The 19,205-nt window shown below is 36.4% G+C and overlaps 1 protein-coding gene across 5 annotated transcripts in view; it reads left to right on the plus strand.

The window, feature by feature from the left end:
* SLC39A12 (solute carrier family 39 member 12) overlaps positions 1-18,144 on the plus strand; it is a 79,956-nt gene extending 61,812 nt beyond the window's left edge. For 2 of the 5 annotated variants that reach the window (XM_008056345.2, XM_008056346.1), the window contains exon 12: positions 17,539-18,144. In XM_008056345.2, coding sequence (XP_008054536.1) covers positions 17,539-17,667 — 129 coding nt within the window. In that variant the 3' untranslated portion in view covers positions 17,668-18,144. The remainder of the gene's footprint in view (positions 1-17,538) is intronic. The other 3 variants (XM_008056342.2, XM_008056343.2, XM_008056347.1) reach the window with 2 other exon arrangements.
* Positions 18,145-19,205: the final 1,061 nt, after the last annotated feature.

Consider the following 19,205-nt stretch of genomic DNA (forward strand, 5'->3'; position numbering starts at 1 on the left):
GTCTTCTTTTGAGAAGTGTCTGCTCATATCTTTTGCCCACTTTGTAATGGGGCTGTTTGTTTTTTTCTTTTCAGCATGTTTGAGTTCCTTGTAGATCCTTGATGTTACGCCTTTGTCAGATATGGAGTTGGCAAATACTTTTTCCCAGTCTGTAGGCTGTCTCCCTGCTCTCTTGATGGTTTCTTTGGCTTTGCAGAAGCTTGTCAGTTTATGAGGTCCCGCTTGTCTATCTTATCTCTTATGGCCTGTGAGTTTCGGGTTTTGCTCAGGAATTGGATGCCAGTTCCAACTTCCATAAGGGTGTGTCCAGCATTTTCTAAAGTTCTTATGGTTTGAGGTTTTACATTTAGGTCTGTGATCCATTTGGAGTTAATTTTTGTGTATGAGGATAGATAGGGGTCCTGTTTGACTCTTCTGCATGTGGTAAGCCAGTTTTCCTAGCACCATTTACTGAATACGCTCTCCTCTTCCCAGTGGTGTGTGGTGGAGGCTTTGTCGAAGATGAGTTGGTTGAGAAATTGGGGTTTTTGCCTCTGGAATCTCAATTCTATTCCATTGGTCTATGTGTCTGTTCTTGTACCAATACCAGGCTGTTTTGATTATTGTAGCTTTATAGTAAAGTTTAAAGTCTGGTAGTATGATACCTCCTGCTTTGTTTCTTTTGCTGAGGATTGTTCTGGCTGTTCTTGGTCATTTGTGTTTCCATATGAATTCCTGCATTGTTTTTTCTAGATATGAGAAGAGCGTTGCTGGTAATTTGATGGGTATTGCATTAAATCTGTAGATTGCCTTAGGTAAGATGGACATCTTCACAATGTTGATTCTTCCAATCCATGAGCATGGGATATTTTTCCACTTGTTTGTGTCATCTTTGATTTCTTTGAGCAGTGTTTTGTAGTTTTCATTGTAAAGGTCTTTCACATCTCTGGTTAGGAAGATGCCAAGGTATTTCATTTTTTGTGTGGCTATTGTGAATGGGATTGTGCTTTTATATTCGGGTTTCTGTTTGTTTATTATTGGTGTAAAGAAATGTGATTGTCTTTTGCACTTTATTTTATACCCTGAGACTTTGCCAAAGTCCTTTATCAGTGCAAGGAGGTTTTTGACAGATTCTCTTGAATTTTCAAGGTATACAATCATGTCATCTGCAAAGAGAGATAACTTGACTTCCTCTTTTCCTATTTGGATACCCCTGATTGTCTTCTCTTTTCTGATTGCTCGAGCCAGGACTTCCAATATTATATTGAACAGGAGGGGGAAGAGTGGGCATCCTTGTATTGTTACAGTTTTCAGAGGAAGTGGTTCCAATTTTTGTCTGTTTAGGAGTATGCTGGCTGTGGTTTTCTCATAAATGGCTTTTACTATTTTGAGGTATGTTCCATGTATGCCTAGATATTCGAGGGTTTTTATCAAGAAGGGGTGCTGGATTTTATCAAAAGCTTTATCTGTATCTAATGATATAATTATGTGGTTTTTGTTTTGACGTCTGTTGATGTATTTAATTACATTTATGGTCTTACGAATGTTGAACCAGCCTTGCATCCCAGGGATGAAGTCTATTTGGTCATGATGGATGATTTTTGAGATGTGTTGTTGAATCTGGTTTGCTAGGATCTTGTTGAGAATTTTAGCATATATGTTCATCAAAGATATTGGCCTGTAGTTCTCTTTCTTTGTTGGGTCTTTACCTGGTTTGGGTATCAATGTGATGTCAGCTTCATAAAATGATTTGAGGAGAGTTCCATCTTTCTCAATCGCCTGAAATACTTTCAGTAGGATTGGTATCAGTTCCTCCTCAAATGTCTTATAGAATTCTGCTGGAAAGTCATCTGGCCTAGGGCTTTTTTTTTTTGTAGGTAGTTTTCTTATTATATAGTCATATCCCTTGATTGTTATTGGTCTATTTAGAGTCTCGATTTCTTCTTGTTTCAGCCTAGGCCGGTTGTGTGATGTCAGAAAGTCCTCCATTTTCTTAAGGTTTTAAGTTTGTTTCCACACAAGTGTAAGTAGTAGTCTCTAATGATCTTTTGTATTTCTTCAGGGTCAGACGTGACTTCATCTTTTATGTTTATCATTGTGTTTATTTGAGCTTTTTCTCTCTTTTTCTTGGTCAGTCTAGCTAGGGGAACGTTGGTCTTGTTTATCCTTTCAAAGAACCAGCTTTTTGTTTTGTTGATTTTTTTGTATTATCTTTTTGTCTTCTGTATCCCAGATTTGGGCTTTTATTTTGGTAATCTGGATTCTTCTGCCGAAATTAGGGTTTTGGTGGTCTTACTTTTCCAGCTTCCTTAGGTGACTTGTTAGGCTGTTAATTTGTGATCCTTCCATTTTCTTCATGTGCATTTGTAGAGATACGATTCCCCTCTTACTACAGCTTTCATGGCATCCCAGAGATTTTGGTAAGATGTTTTTTCATTTTCATTTGTTTCCAGGTATCTTTTAATCTCTGTTTTGATTTCATCATTGACCCAGGAGTTGTTTAGCATCATGCTGTTTAGTGTCCATGTCTTTGGGGGTTTTGGGGGAACCTTGTTGGTGTTGATGTTTATTTTTACTCCACTGTGGTCTGAGAAGGTGCATGGCAAAATTTCAATCTTTTGAAATTTGTTTATGCTTGATTTATGGCCAAGTATGTAGTTGATCTTAGAGTACATTCCATGCAGTGATGAGTAGAATGTATACTCTGTGGCCATTGGATGGAGTGTTCTGTAGGTATCAATTAAGTCCATTTGGTCACATTGAGGTTCCAGATCTCATTGATTTTTTTGTCCTGATGATCTGTCTAGGGTTGTGATGGGGTATTGAAGTCCCCAGCTATGACAGTGTTAGAGTCAATATCTTTTTTGAGTTTACCTAGAAGCTGCTTTATGAAAGTTGGGTGCATATATATTTAGGATGGGTATTTCTTGTTGATGGATTGAACCTTTTATCATTATGTAGTGGTCTTCTGTATCTTTTTAATTTTTGATAGCTTAATGGGTATTTTGTTTGAGATTAAGATCACAACTTCTCCTTTCTTTTGTTTCCCGTTTGCCTTAAAATTTGTTTCCCATTCTCTTACTTTAAGTCTTTAAGTGTCCTTTCTAGTTAGATGAGTCTCTTGAAGGCAATATATTGTTGCCTGGTGATATTTTATCCATTTTGCCATTCTATGTCTTCTCAGTGGTGCATTTAGTCCATTCACATTCAGGCTAATTATTGAAATGTGAGAGTTAATCCCTACCATAAGGTTCTTATAGAGTTGTTGTTGTTGTTCCTGTTTGTTGTCTTTCTTTTGGTTTGGGAGTTGGTTCATGTGTGTTTTTAATCTTTTTCCTGTACTCATGTGAAGAATGTTGTTGTTTTTTTTTGTTTTTTTTTTTTGTTTTTTCCTTTTCTTCTGTGTTTAATGCTTTCTTAAGTGTTTCTTGTAGAGGTGGTCTGGTGGCAGCGTAAGTTCTTAGGGACTGGATATCTGAGAAAGATTTAATTCTCCCTCACTGATGAAGTTTAGCTTAACTGGGTAGGTTATTCTTGATTGAAATTGTTTATCTTTTAGAACTTTGAATATAGGACTCCAAGCTCTCCAAGCCTGCAGAGTGTGGAGTTTCTATAGATAAATCTACTGCTATTCTAATTGGTCTTCCATGGTAGGTAATCTGACCTTTATCTCTTGCCACCTTTAGGATTTTTTCTTTTATATCTACTTTGTTTATGCAAATTATCATGTGTCTTGGAGTTGGCCTTCTCATTTGTTGTCTTGCAGGAGTTCGCTGAATCTCTTGTGCTTGAATTTTCACATCACTGATGAGATGAGGGAAGTTTTCTTGAATAATTTCATGGGATGTTTGTTACAGGGTGGTCTCTGTCTCTCTTTCTGCCTCAGGAAGTCCAATTACTCTTAGGTTAGGTTTTGTTCTGTCTTTTTAAGTTTCATTTCTCTGTTTTTGTCAGTTTGGATTGGTTCTATATTTTGGTCCTCAAGCTCTGAGATTCTTTCTTCTGCTTGACTAATTCTGCTTTCCATGCTTATAAGTTTGTTATTTATTTTATTCACAGTATTCTTTACTACTGTTATCTCAGTTATCAACTCCTTCCTAGTTTTCTCTTGTCTCTCCTCAATTCTTTTTAATCTCTCCATTAATGTCTTGATATCTGGGTTTGTAGTTTGAGACCATACATTCTGGGGGCTCTTCATTGTTTGCATTCCCAAGTCAGTTTTCTCAGTGCCTGATCTCCCAGGGGTCTGTGAGAGACCTATATTCTTCTTTTGGTTTTTCTTCATTTGTGTCAATTTTTCTCTCCCCCTTTCCCTCCCCTTCTTTCATTCTGTTTTTCAGGGAAGGTGGGGTTGCTTTTACTTCTTTTTGTTCAATCTCCTGTTCTTCCTTATAAGGGTCCTCTGACTTTGTTCACTTTTGAGGATGGACTGTGGGTTGGGGGCTGTACTTTTTGCAGTTTTGAGGTTTAATTGAGGGGGAAGCTGTGATTCAGAATCTATCTGCAGATAACAGTATCCACCAACAGGTGTATAGGCACACTAGAACTCACTTCCCACTGCCTTACAATCTGTCCATGCAGTGGGGTTTAGGTTTGGTCCCTAGAACAAAAGAAGGTAAGAAAAAGGAAAATAATGGAAGAAGGGGGGTTCAAGAGGAAGTTGGAGAGAGAGAAGAGTAAGAGGGAAAACAGACATACATACCAGCTAACAAATGAAAAGAGACACAAGGCCAGAAAAGAGTAGAAAACAAGCAAACAAACAAAATTCCCTAAAGTATACTGGTAATCACACAAGGACAGTTCAGTGAAATCATGCCTTTTGATGTGTTTTTCCCCAACACAAACAGGTAGTCTAAATCAAAAAGCAAACAAAAGTGAACAAAACAAACAGTCAAAACAATAAAATCAAAATAAGAAACCAGACTAGCTCTGGAGTCTTTCCTGAGTGTCTAAAGTCTCTTTAGCTCTGATCTCTAGCCCCTCCCCTTTGCTCTCATTACAGGCAGATAGATTTACTTATAGATCGGGTCGGTTCCCTTGGCTTGCTGGCTTGCTGCCTGTGGACTGAGTTGTCTGTGTCTGATTCAGTGTAGGGGAGGGGCTTCTGTCTCCTGTTTTGGCAAGGTTACCTTAGAAACAAGGTGGAGGCTGCTCCAAGATGGGCAGGACAATGTGAATCTCTGCCTGGAAAATGATTGCGGTGGGCCGCTCCTCTTTCGCTGGTCCTTTCTCTCGACTCATCCTTTCTCTCCACTTATCTGGTTCATAGATGATCCACTATGACAGGTGATGATGTGTGTCTAGCATCAGGCACTGGGAACCAGTATATGACTGGGTGCTGCATTTGGTGTGCCACCAGCAGCTTGGAGTGTAGGAGGGAGTCAGGAATTCCTCAGAGCAGGAGCTGAGAGCTGCAGTATCAGCAGCTGTTCAGCACCTGGTAGCAAACAGCAGTAGTCCTTTCTGGAGGCTGTAGTGCTATGGAGGCTGTTTGCTGTGTGGGACTGGCTATAGCAGCCACCCCCTGTGTAGGCGGCAGTCACAGGGGTGTGTGGAACTGCCTTCAGGAGCCACCTTGGTCAACACAGTTCAGTTCAACAACTGCTTGACTAATTCTGCTTTCCATGCTTATAAGTTTGTTATTTATTTTATTCACAGTATTCTTTACTACTGTTATCTCAGTTATCAACTCCTGGTCAACACAGTTCAGCTTGTCCCATCACTATCTTGCTGAGTGTCTCAGTTGTCCCTTTAGTATCTTGTCTCAAGAAATTTTTGTTATGCCTAAGGTCACCTAGATTTTCTCTATTATACTCTTCTAAAATTTTTAGAGTTTTGCATTTTATATTTAATATGTTTAGGTTGATAATCCGTTTTGAATTAATTTTTTGTGTGGAGTTTATGGTATGTGTCTAAATTCATTTTTTTTGCAAGAGGATTCCAAATTATTTTAGCACCATTTGTTGAAAAGACTGTTATTGCTCCATTTTATTTTTTCCTTTGTCAGAGATCAGTTGACTATCTTTATGTGGTTTTGTTTCTGAACTCTCTCTTATGTTCCATTGATCTATTCATCCATCCTGTTGCCAGTATCATACTGTTTTGGTTACTGTAGCTTTATAGTTAGCCTTGAAGATGGGTGGTGTCAGTCCTCCAACTTTGTTCTTCTTCAACATTGAGTTGATTATTCTGGGTCTTTTGTCACTCTGTATAAACTTTAGCATCAAATTGCCAATATCCACTAACGGGGATTTTGATTTTGATTGAACTGAATCTATACGATAAGTTAGAGACAATTGACGTCTTGAGGATATTGAGTCTTCCTATACTTGAACATGGAATACTTCTCCATTTATTTAGTTCTTTGATATCCTTATCAGAGTTTTATAGTTTTCTTCATATGAATCGTGCACATACTTTATTAGATTTATACCTAATTGCTTTATTTTTAGAGTTAAATGTAAATGATAATGTATTTTTAACTTTAAATTTCACATATTCATTGATGGTATACAGAAAAGCAGCTGACTTTGTATATTTGCCTTGTATCCTGTGACCTTGCTGTTATTACCAGTTCCAGGAACTTCTGGTTGATTTTTTTGAGATTTTATTTGTAGATTATCTTGTCATCTTTGAACAAAGAAAATCTTATTTCTTTGTTTTCAATCTTTTTATATTTTATTTCCTATCAATGTCTTAGAGCATTAGGTAGAACTTCCAGTATGACATTGAAAAGCAGTGATGAGAGATGTCCTTGCCTTATTAATGATTTTAAGGGGAAAGCCTGTAGTTTCTCATTATTAAGAATAATGTTACCTATAGGTTTTTTAGATGTTCTTTCTTAAATTGAGGAACTTCCCCTCATTCTTGTTTGCTGTAAGTTTTTATGAATGAGTGTTGAATTTTTTCAATTTTTTCTCTGTATCTATTGATGTGGTAATATAATATTTTTCTTTAGTTGTTGATGAGATAGACTACATTAACTGATATTCAAATATTGTACCAACCCTGCATTCCTTGGTTAAATCCAACTTGATTGTGATATATAATTCCTTTTACATATTGTGGCATTTTATTTGCTAATATTTTGTTGAGAATTTCTGCATCTATGTTTCTGAGATATCAGAAACGTCAACAACTAAATAAAAAATTAGATGATCACATCAGTAAATGCAGAAAAAGCACCTGGCAAAATCTAACCCTCATTAAGATAAACAATTTTCAACAAACTAGAAATGAGAGGAATGTCCTCAACTTGATAAAAAAAAAAAAAAATCTACAAAAATCTATAGGTAACATTATACTTAAAAATGAGAAACTATAGGCTTTCCCCTTTGGTCTATAGTTTTGTTGTTGTTGTTGTTGCTGTTGTTGTTGTTTCTTTGCAATGTCTTTGTCTGATTTTGTTCTCAGGGTGATGATGGCTTCATAGAATGAGTTAGAAGTATTCCTTCTGTCACTATCTTCTGAATGAGATTGTAGAAAACTGGTCTGTCTTTCTCAATGGTTTGATAGAATTTACTGGTGAACTCGTTTGGGCTTGGTGAGTTCTGTTTGGGAAGATTATTTATTATTAATTCAGTTTCTTTAATGGACATGTCTATTCTGATGGTCTATTCCTTCTTTGGATTTTGGCAGAGTGTGTTTTTCAAGGATTGGTGGATTTCATCTAGATTATCAAATTTGAAGGCATAAAGTTGCTCATAATATTTCTTTATTATCCTCTTAATGTCCATAGAATCTATAGTGATATCCTCTCTTTCATTTTTGATATCAATAATTTATGTTCTCTCTTTCTCTCTTACTCTTTCTCTCTCTCTCTCTGTTGGTGCAGCGAGAGGCTTATTTATTTTATTGATCTTTTCAATGAAGCAGGTTTGGTCTTGGTGAATTTCTGTATTGATTTCTTGATATTTAATTTCATTGATTTTTGTTCTAATTTTCATTATTTCTTTTCTTCTGCTTACTTCGGATTTAATTTTTTTTTCTAGTTTTCTAAGAAAGAAACTTAGAATATTGTGTTTAGATATTTCTCTTTTTTTTCTGATATATACACTCAATGCTATACATTTCTCTTCAAGCACACTTCCACTCCACTCCACAAATTCTGATAAATTGTATTTTTGTTTTCATTTAGTTAAAAAAATTTTTTTTTCTTGGGATTTGTTTCTTAACTTGTGTGTTATTTAGAAGTGTGTTGTTTAATCTCCAAGTATTTTGGAATTTTCCAGCTATCTTTTTGTTATTGATTTCTGGTTTAATCCATATGATTTGAGACCAGACATTGCATGACTTTTGCTCTTTTATGTTTGTTAACGTGTGTCTTATGGCCCAGAATGTGGTCCATCTTGATGAATGTTCCAGCAGAGCTGGGGAAGAATTTGCAATCTGCTCTTGGTGGGTAAACTAGTCTATGGATGGCAATTATTTCCAATTTATTGATGGTTCTGTTGAATTCAACTATATCTCTACTTATTTCTGCCTGCTGGATCTATTCATTTCTGATAGACAAAATGTTAAGGTTGCCAACTATAATAGTGGATTAATTTATTTTTGCTTGGAGTTCTATCCATTTTTGCCTCACATATTTTGATGCTCTGTCATTAAGTGCACATACATTAAGGATTTTATGTCTTCCTGGAGTAAATACTCCTTTATCATTATAAATATAAGTATCAATTCATTTTTCCATTATCATCTATCTCTGATAACTTTCCTTGCTTTGAAGTCTGTTCTGACTGAAATTTAATATAACTATACCCACTTTCTTTTGATTCATGTCACCATGGTATATCTTTTTTCATCCCTTTAATTTTAATCTGTATTTGTTTTTATATTTAAAGTGGGTTTCAGCAGATGGTTGGGTCTTGTTTTTTGATCCACTTTGACAATCTCTGTCTCTTAATTGGTGTATTTAGATCATTGTTGTTTTAGTGATTACTGATATAAACTAATATCTACCCATGTGTTACTATTTTCTTTTCATTGACTTAGTTCTCTGTTAGTATTTTTGTCTTCTACACTTTTGCTGCCTTTTTGTTTTTAATGAAGCATTTTATATGATTCTGTTGTCTATTATTATTAGTATGTACATTGTGCTTCATTCCTGATTTTATTGGTTGTCCTAGAGTTGTAATATACATTTACAACTAATCCAATAATACTATACTCCTTCACAAGTAGCACAAGTACCTAAAAAAGGCAAAATATTCCTAATTCCCCCCTCCTGACCCTTGTATCATCTTATTTATTTCACATACAGGTAAGCATATATATTAAATGTACTGTTGCTATAATTATTTTAGACAACTATTTGTTAGATAAATTAAGAATAAGGAAATAAGTTTTTATTTCCTTTTACTTATTCATTCTCCAATGTTCCTCCTGTCTTTATGTAGATCCAAGTCTCTGACCTAAATCAATTTCCTCCTCTCAAGAATTTTTTACCTTCCTTGCAAGGCATGTCTACTGACAACAAATTCCCTTTATTTTGGTTTTCTGAGAAATTATTTCTCCTTCACTTTTGAAGTATAACTTTGCAGGGTACAGAATTCTTGGTTGATATTTTTTCTCTTAACACTTTAAAATTTTTACTCCACCCTCTTTTTGTTTACATGGTTCCTGAGAAGTCAGGTAATTCTCATCCTTGCTTCTGGTTCCTTTCAAGACTTTCTGAAGTTTGAATATGATATGCCTAGATGAGTAGGTGTTGTTGTTCTGTTTTGTTTTGTTTTGTTTTGGTCTTGCTTAGCACTCTCTGAGCTTCCAGTATCTGGAGTTTGATGTTTAGCATTAATTTGGAGAAATTTTTGGTACTGTATTTAAATAGGTAGGTTATTATAATAGACATAACTTGGATAGTCTTTTCAATTTTTTTCACTTTTTTCTGTTTTTGAAGTCTCTTTTGTAACATCTTTACATTCACAGATTCTTTCTTTAGCCAATAAGCCTATCAAATACATTTTTCACATCTGTTGCAGTATTTTTAGTCTCTGGCATTTCTTTTTGATTCTTTCTTATAATTTCCTGCTCTCTGCTTACATTGTCCATCTGTTTTGCATGTTGTCTCCTTTTTTTAAAATTAAATTCCTTAGCATAAAACTTTTTCATTAAATTCATTTTTTCATTACACTCCTTAGCATAGGAATCATAGTATTTTAAAACCCCTGGTTTAATAATTTCATCTTTCCTATTATATCTAACTTTGATTCTGGCGGTTGCTCAATTTTTTAAAACTTTTTTTGTTTTTTTGTTTTTTTTAGTTTCCCTTGTAATTTTTTGTTGAAAGGTGGACATGATGAATTGGGTAAAAAAAAAATTGTGTTCATTAGGCCATTAATAATGTGGTAGTAAGGTGTACATAGGGGAAGGGAAAGAGTTCTACAGACCTTTCATAGCCTCGGTATTTTGGGTTTTATTATTTGTTTGTTTTTGCTTTTCTGAGTTGGAGTCTCACTCTGTTGCCCAGGCTAGAGGGCAGTGGCTCAGGCGATCCTTCCACCTCAACCTTCCAAGCAGCCAGAACTACAGGCATGTGCTACCATGCCCAGCTAATTTTTTGATTCATTGTAGAGATGAGCTCTTGCCAAGTTGCCCAGGCTGGTCTTGAATCCATGGGCTCAGGCAGTTCTCTCACCTTGGCCTCACAAAGTGCTGGGATTACAGACTTGAGCCACCGCGTCCAGCCAGATAGCCTCAGTTTTTTAGTTTCCTTCATAAGGAACATCACCAAATGTCTTCATTTGTATAATTGAATTGCAATTTTTAAAAATAATAAAATGTCTTTGACATCTTTATCTGTCTTAGAAGCATTGGAGGCTGATCTTCTTCAGTATTTATATTTATGAATCATGAATGAAGGCAAGTGTTGAGGTGTTTTATAATGGATCTTTTTTTTTTTTTTTTTGAGTTGGAGTCTCACTCAGTCATCCAGACTGGAGTGCAGTGGCCACTCTCGACCACCGCAGCTTTGACCTGCTGGGCTCCGGCGATCCTTCCACCTCAGCCTTCCGAGTAGCCAGAATTACAGGCATGCACTACCATGCCTGGCTGATTTTTTGATTTATTGTAGAGATGAAGTCTCGCCAAGTTGCCCAGGTGGGTCTCGAACCTGCGGGCTCAGGCAATCCACTCACATCAGCCTCCCAAAGCGCAGGATTACAGGCTGAGCCACCGAGCCCGGCTTATAATGAATCTTTAATGACACCAACAGGAAACCAGTTTCAGATTACATATGGAGTTAGATAGAGAAGGCTTTGCTTGTCACAAGAGTCTGAAACTCAGTTGTACTAAAAAAAGGGACAAAATATTCGTTGCAGAGGATGTTTTATAGATCATCCTGGCCAGGCTCGGTGGCTCAGACTAAAATCCCAGCACTTTGGGAGGCCGAGGGAAGTAGATTGCCTGAGCCCGCTGGTTCAAGATCAGTCCGGGCAACTTGGCGAGATCTCATCTCTACAATAAATAAAAAAATTAGCCAGGTGTGGTAGCACATGCCTGTACTTCCAGTTACTTGGAAGGCTGAGGCAGAAGGATCGCCAGAGTCCAGCAGGACGACGCTAGGGTGGTCATGAGTGTGCCACTGCACTCCAGCCTGGGTGACAGAGTGAGGAAAAAAAAAGATCCAACTCAAAAAAAGATCATCTTTCTTTGTGACACATACTATTTGACACTGGTACATATATTTTCTTTCTGATGAGCTCTCCTAATTTTCTCCATGAGCATTAATTTTAAATCTTCAGCTTGACTAGGAATACAACTACGGATACTGACTCAAGTTTAAAACATTTACGTAATACCACTTTTTTAAAGTGCTCAGAAATCCTACTTAGCAGTTAACCTTTACAATTATGTCTCAATTAGATAATAGAACTTATAGGGATCATTCTCTGTAGACAAATCACATCCGTGTGTGGACTCTGGTGTATTTTAAGGAATTTCTTACCTGTGCCTTGATTAAAAATTGAAAGAAAATAACAATGGAAGAGTAACAGACTGCATTTTAGGCAAAGTTTTTTTAATTTCCAGAAAATTCCAACTACTTGACTATCAAGCCTTTCCATCCACTGCTTTGAATTGGGCAACTTGAGGAGGACAGTGGTAAAAAAGGAAGTTTATTTTTACTTCAGGGTTTCCAAATTTCTGGAAGAAATCTAAAGAACATTTCTCTTAGCACTATCTCTGGGCAAGACATTTTTGCTAAAATTTCTTCTCTTCTGTTCTTTGCTTCACTGTAATATACTCTATCCATCATTTCACCTCCTCTAGTTTTAGGGTATAAATCAAGATCTGTAAAGTTGCTCAATAACAGAATTTAACCACCCTGGAGAAAAAGGGGAATTTGTTTCCCTTTTGAAAGCTAGAGGAGAAATAATGGCACTTCAACAGTCTTCTGACAAAAACAAACAAGACAAAATATAAACTCCCCAAAATTAAATCATATAGGCCTTTATTTTCCTTCAAAATTTACTGACTGAAATGGTTACAAATATGAGTTGATTCAGAGGAGGTGAAAAGTTATAATCAGATAAGGCTTGAGCTTTGGCATTTTTTAATACTTGTATCTTTTGAAAATATTTTCTATAGGACTCTACGGTACTTTGGTATTTATCCAAGAGATATTATGGTTTATTTATTCATCCATAAGCATGCCAAAAAGAGACAAGTTTTGTCTCAAAAGCAAGCTTAGCTGAATTTTCTTGTCAAACTGATTTACATATGGATATAGAAAGTTCAAATAAGTCACCCAAATTAAAATTAAAGCTTTTATTTTGGGATAAGAATCTCCTTAAAATTTTTTTTTGAAATGTTCATTTGTATTGTTTGTCTCTATCTATGGGCTTACAAAGTGAAGTCTGTTTTTATAGCTTTTATAGCTTTTTATATCTTTTTTCAAATGCATGGAAGTATGGAGCCCATAATATCTTTTATGACAGAGGCAGAATGATATCTCTCATATAAAGTATTCCATGATAGTTTCATCACATGCGGTGACCATTTTATGCCCAATGGGACATTTTTAGCATTGGCATTTTCCATTTTTTTAATACAATAGAAAGATCTTAGTCACAATAGACAAGGATGAATTTCTGAATAGAGAGCTAGTCTTTGCAGGTCTTTGTATATTCACTGCAGTCATAAGTAGACCTGGCTTCTTGTCCTAGTTCTGACATCACAGCTATGTGACTGAGGGGAGCCATTATGCACCCTAGGCCAATTTTTCCTCATAGCTAAAAGGAGTTAATAAGGAGTAGAAGAAGGTAAAATATATTAGAAAAGCTGTGATAAATAGATGTAAATGAAAAGGATATAAAATAAGTGGTGCCTAAGACTGTAGCCAGAGCCTCCTGAAAGATCTTGAAGGAAAGACGTGTAGCTAGAAGAGACATCTGAATGGGAGGCAAGTTATAGAGTCCGTTGTTCTAATTTTTTTTAAAGGCAGGATTCTGTTATGCAGCTCTACCAGAGACATCGTGTTTCATGTGAATGTTGCTGTGAAATATTCATGTTGCTTTCTTGCAGAAGATACCATCTACATATGTAGAATAAAGGATTTGATTTTCTCACCAGGAGTAGAGTCATGGGCTCTTATCAACAGATGTATTAAATTCTATGAAGTATTATATGCTCCAAGGAACCAGTAGGTCAATGAGCTTAGGTTAGTGAGAAAAATAACAGACCAAATGATTGTTTTTTAAAATGGTGACATTTTTGAATTTAGTTGGAACAGAAACTGCTTGAGATTTTGCTACAATTCTCAAGACATTTAATTCTACCTTTGTGTTTTTGTATCTAAAATGTTTTGGCTCACTTCATCAATAAGAGTACCTGATCTCAAACCCGATGATGTGGGGACCAAAGTAAGGTCCAAACTTTACCTGTACAATGACCATTTGTATATCTAACCTTGAATTGTACTTTACATCTTTAAAATAACATTTAAAATAATGTTTTGGCTATTAAATCTACCCTAGTCAAGGATCTGCTTCTCAACAATAAAGGTGAAAGTTTGAGACAAAGATGAATATTTGAAAAAGAACTTTCTAAAATGCAGGTTTATTAAGACATGTATGATTTGAAAATTCATCTCAAGTTCTATCTCCTGAACCAGAACCATTTTCACTACCATGCTTCTATCTTGTATGAAATATTTTTCTCCAAAATAATCCACTGTAAACAATTATGATAGCTTAGTAAATAATCTATACGTTATAAGACTCTGCCAAGAAAATATTTCCAGAAACCACTTCTATGCAGTTTATCAAGGATAAACAATAGCCAGGTGGCAGTAGGAACAGTAAAGATAGGACATGCTGTTAATTGATCATGTCTTCTTGTAAATGATAATTAATCATATTGCTATAAAAAGAAGGAGAGGGAACTACACAAGGTCTTGTCCTAGCATTTGGAAATAAGGTTAACCAAAGTTAATGTGGTAAGTGACCAAAGATGGTATAATTGTGTCTCACAGATAATATCTGAGACACAGCTGATGTAGACAAAGCAAAGTGTTGCCTATGTTGTCTGGCCTTGGAGTAAACTATTGAAAATTGGTAGGCCATTGCCAGGTCATCGTAGCCCTTGCCTTACTAGACTCTGGTGTGGCCATGTCATCTTTGAGACATGGCTGTTGCCATGCTTCCTGGTTTTGGCCCCCTTCCCTACCCTGGGGAAGTGAATCTTCTGTTTCTCTCTCTCTCTCTCTCTCTCTCTCTCTCTCTCTCTCTCTCTCTCTCTGTCTCTCTCTCTCTAAGTCACTTTTAAATAAACTATATTTCCCGATCTAAAAAAAAAAAAAGAAAGAAAGAAAGGAAAAATGCTTAACACTATTAGAATCAAAGTCACTGAGAAACTCCAGTGCATGCATCTTGTGAATCCCTCAAAAGCACCATCAAATGCAAGCTCCTTGGGAACAAATACTATCCCCTCCCCACACATATAAACTTTAACTAAAATGCTGCCATGACCACTGTGGATGTTGAGTTAATATCAAAGTGTTAGAATCCAAAATAGTTTTCTTTTTTTTTAGTTGGAGTCTCGCTCTGTCACCCAGACTGGAGTGCAGTGGCCGCTCTGGCCACCACAGCCTCGACCTGCTGGGCTCCGGCCATCCTTCCGCCTCAGCCTTCCAAGTAGCTGGAACTACAGGCATGCGCTATCACGTCCAGCTAATTTTTGATTTATTGTAGAGATGAGGCCTCACCAAGTTTTATTGTAGAGATGAGGTCTCACCAAGTTGCCCAGGTGGGTCTTGAACCTGCGGGCTCGGGCAATCCACTCACCTCGGCCTCCCAAAGCGCTGGGATTACAGGCTGAGCCACTGAGCCAGGCTCAAAATAGTTTTCTTGATAGAATGGTAGTTGTTCATTCACTAAATAGGAAAAAAAATGGGAGAAAGTTGATCATAAACCCATTGTTAACTATTTGAACAACTTTCTGCAATTCCATGTGATTTATTTTATTTTATTTTTGAGTTGGAGTCTCACTCTTGTCGCCCAGGCCAGAGTGCAGTGGCATGCCACAGCCACCGCAGCCTTGACCTGCAGGGCTTAGGCAATCCTTCTGCCTCAGCCTTTCAAGTAGCTGGAACTAGAGATGCACGCCACCATGCCTGGCTAGTTTTTGTGATTTATTGTGGAGACGAGGTCTCACCAAGTTGCCAAGGCTGGTCTTGAACTCCCGGGCTCAGGCAACCCTCTCACCTTGCCTCCCGAAGTGCTGGGATTATAGGCTGAGCCACAGCACCCGGCCAATTCCATGTAATTTAAACATTAAATAAATGTAATTAAATATATATCATATGTAAAATATAAAAGCAGATGTTTCAGCTTCTTTCTTCTAAGTCATTTTATTACAAATGCAGAAACATAGGATTATGGATTTTCCATATTCCATAGATTTTTTGAAATGATATTTTAAATTTATAATGATGAATTACACAGAATTTCTCTAAAATGGCATGTTTAAACATGGCATAAACACATCAAAATAGCTCATAATTTGTTTAAAATTATTCATCCAGGAGAGCTGTTCTAAATCCTACTTTGTCATTTAGTCTACTGCTACATACTGGTGTGTGAGGTAGTGGGTCGCAAAAATCCATATCTCATTCTATCAAATTAACTAAAGGAAGAAATACCCATCTCAAGAACATTCAAGATGCTCCTCTACAAGCATTTTATTTTATTTTATTTTATCTTTATTGTATTTTATTTTATTTTATTTTGAGGCAGAGTTTTACTCTGTCACTCAGGCTGGAGTGCAGTGGCATGCTCACAGTCACCGCAGTCTTGACCTGCTGGGCTCAGGCGATCCTCCCGCCTTAGCCTTCCAAGTAGCAGGAACTACATACAAATACCACCACACTCAGCTAGTTTTTGTGATTTATTATAGAGACAAGGTCTCACCAAGTTACCCAGGCTCGTCTCGAACCCCCAGGCACAGACATTTCTCTCGCCTCGGCCTCCCAAAGTGCTGGGATTACAGGCTGAGCCACTGCACCCGGCCTCCATTGGCATTTTTAAATGTGTCAACCTGTTTTCCATTGACTTAAATCAAAAGCCCTTGACTATTTTATATGTTTGATATTTTATTTGGCCAATAAAATAATCCAGTAGTTCTCTACTAGAGGTGATTTTTATCCCCCCCAGGGGATATTTAATCATATCTGGAGGCATTTCTGGTTGTTTTAACTGACTGGGGGGCAGAGGTTCAAATGACGTCTTGTACCAGCCAAGGATGCTGCTAAACATCCTATAATGGACACGAGAGGTCCCACAACAAAGAATTATCTGATCCCAAATATCAATAATGCCAAGACCGAGTTTCCAAATCTCCAATATATGTGGACCTGAACTTGCATTCCAATAGAAGTGACTATATTGTGATTGAAATATACTCATTCAGACCTTCTCAGGCTGAAGGAATCAAAATAATATGAGACAGAAACATGTTGGGGCACTTCATATACTCGTAGATGCTTGAGTAACTATTCCCCTCAAAATGGTGTTAGAGCATTTCATAACATAAAATCGTTGCCACATGTTTCTCTAAGAATAAAAGATAGCCATAGGAGATAATGCCTTTACTATTCTAAAGATCAGGAAGACCCTGGTCATATCTCTCTCTCTCTCTCTCTCTTTCTCTCTCTCTGTATGCTTGGTTTTATATGTGTATATACACTTTGCAACAACCTGTGCACTTAGTAGTTTTATAAACCTAATAGAATAATTCCAAATAATACTTTTCATGTATTATCTATTTCACATTTAAACATTTTCTGAAAACAAAAGTAAGAAGAGTTGGGGTTGCTTTCAGTGGATAACTATGTCATTTTAAGATTTCTGCCAATACTGAGAGCCTTATAACCACAATCTAATGGCTTAATTTAGCTTACATTTAAAAACCATGGTAGAGTAGGTATGAAGCATTTTGTAACTGTTTTGGGAATTTTAAAGGTTATTAAGTTCTGAATAACAGAGTTGCTTGTGTTTTCCCACCAAGCTTTTCCCAGCAGTTGAATATATCTGGATCTTATTCTGGTTTTTATTCTTTTTTTAGCTTCCTGAAATGACTCATGTTCAAACACAACGACCCTGGATGATGTTTCTTCTGCAAAACTTTGGATTGATCCTAGGTTGGCTTTCTCTCCTACTCTTGGCTATATATGAACAAAATATTAAAATATAAGTTAAGATCCTTAAAATCTATAAAAAAGAAATTATATGATCTCACTTCATTCCTTTTGTTGAAGTCTATAGTGGTTTATAAATTAAGTATTTTTTTATCTTAGGTGAAGTGTGTGTCTTTTAGTTCATTAACTTATTAATTTTATAATACAATTTTATTTTTGGAAATATATAAAGGTCAGGCTGTCCTTAGTTGAAATTTTGTTCCTTGTTTCCAATACCATGATGAAACTCTTGTTTTTTTCTTTTTAGTATTTAGTAAATTCTAATTTAGTGAATTATTTATAGCAAACTGTAAAAAATATTGTTTCGGTTACAAAGAATATTTGTTTGTGGGATTTGAAGTAGACAAATGCCAGTTGGCATAAAATCATCTGCAATTTCTTTGATATCAATAATATTTTTTTTCTGTGAGATTATAAACCATAAGCAAACTAAGTGATAAACAAATGTAATAAAGGTTACTTTTAATGTGGTGGTTTGTATTTTCTTCTGTTACTGGATGTCAGATTCTGAGTCATCTCTTAGAGAAACCAACATAGAGTAGTTCACTCACTGACTCAAGACTGCTCATGAATAAGCAATCTTGAAAAGCTTAAGGGATAGCATGTCAGCATTCTGCTTTGTAAGTCACCAGATGAAATCCGTTTCAGGCAAGGAAAACTGGAAACAAAAGATGAAGTTCAAAAATTTTTAAATAATATGCCTTGCAGTCACAGTAGATTAATGCCTGAACTCTCACACGTTTAACAGAGTATATTTGTGGGAATAATCTCACTGACAAGTGAGATATCTCTTATATTCTTTCTGAGAAAAACAAAATCCTAAATAGGATTGCAGTAGCTAAGTTCATGAAAGCAACAAGCAACATTATCAATAATCTAGCAAATTTATTAAAACAGACTATAACCCTGGACTTAGTCATTCTTCTTGGAAAATGGATGCCTAATATTTTTCTTAGATTTTAAGTGATATATCTTGACACAGCAACAAACCAATTTTACTGCCAAAATGACTCATGGCACACAGTCAAATACATTTCTCCTACCTCTTATCAATAGGTGAATATTTTTTGCCATGCCCCACCTAAATACAATCTTTTTCAACCATCTTTGATTTCAAAATGTGGTGGATTTCTTCAGTTGTTTTTGGAGCTTGACTGAAGAAGGCATCATTGTATAATGCAATAGTTCTCAAAGTCTGGCATGTAACAGGATCAACTAGAACTATGAAGAACACAGATTAGCTCATGCCTGTCTGTAATCCCGGCGCTTTGGGAGGCTAAAGATAGAGGATCACTTGAGGCTAGGAGTTTAAGACCAGTATGGGCAATGTAGCAAAACTTCATTTTACAAAAACAGTTTAAAAATTAACCATATACAGTGGTGCATGCCTGTATTCACAGCTACTCAGGAGGCTAAGACAGAAGAATCGCTTGAGCTCGGGAGTTCGAGGCTTCAGTGAGCCGTGATCACACCACTGCTCTGCACTCAAGCCTGGGCTGCAGAGCCAGACCCTGTATTAACAAACAAGCAAACA

Source organism: Carlito syrichta, unplaced genomic scaffold, assembly GCF_000164805.1.
Source record: "Carlito syrichta isolate Samal-C Ts95f unplaced genomic scaffold, Tarsius_syrichta-2.0.1 Scaffold302327, whole genome shotgun sequence".
NCBI lineage: Eukaryota > Metazoa > Chordata > Mammalia > Primates > Tarsiidae > Carlito > Carlito syrichta.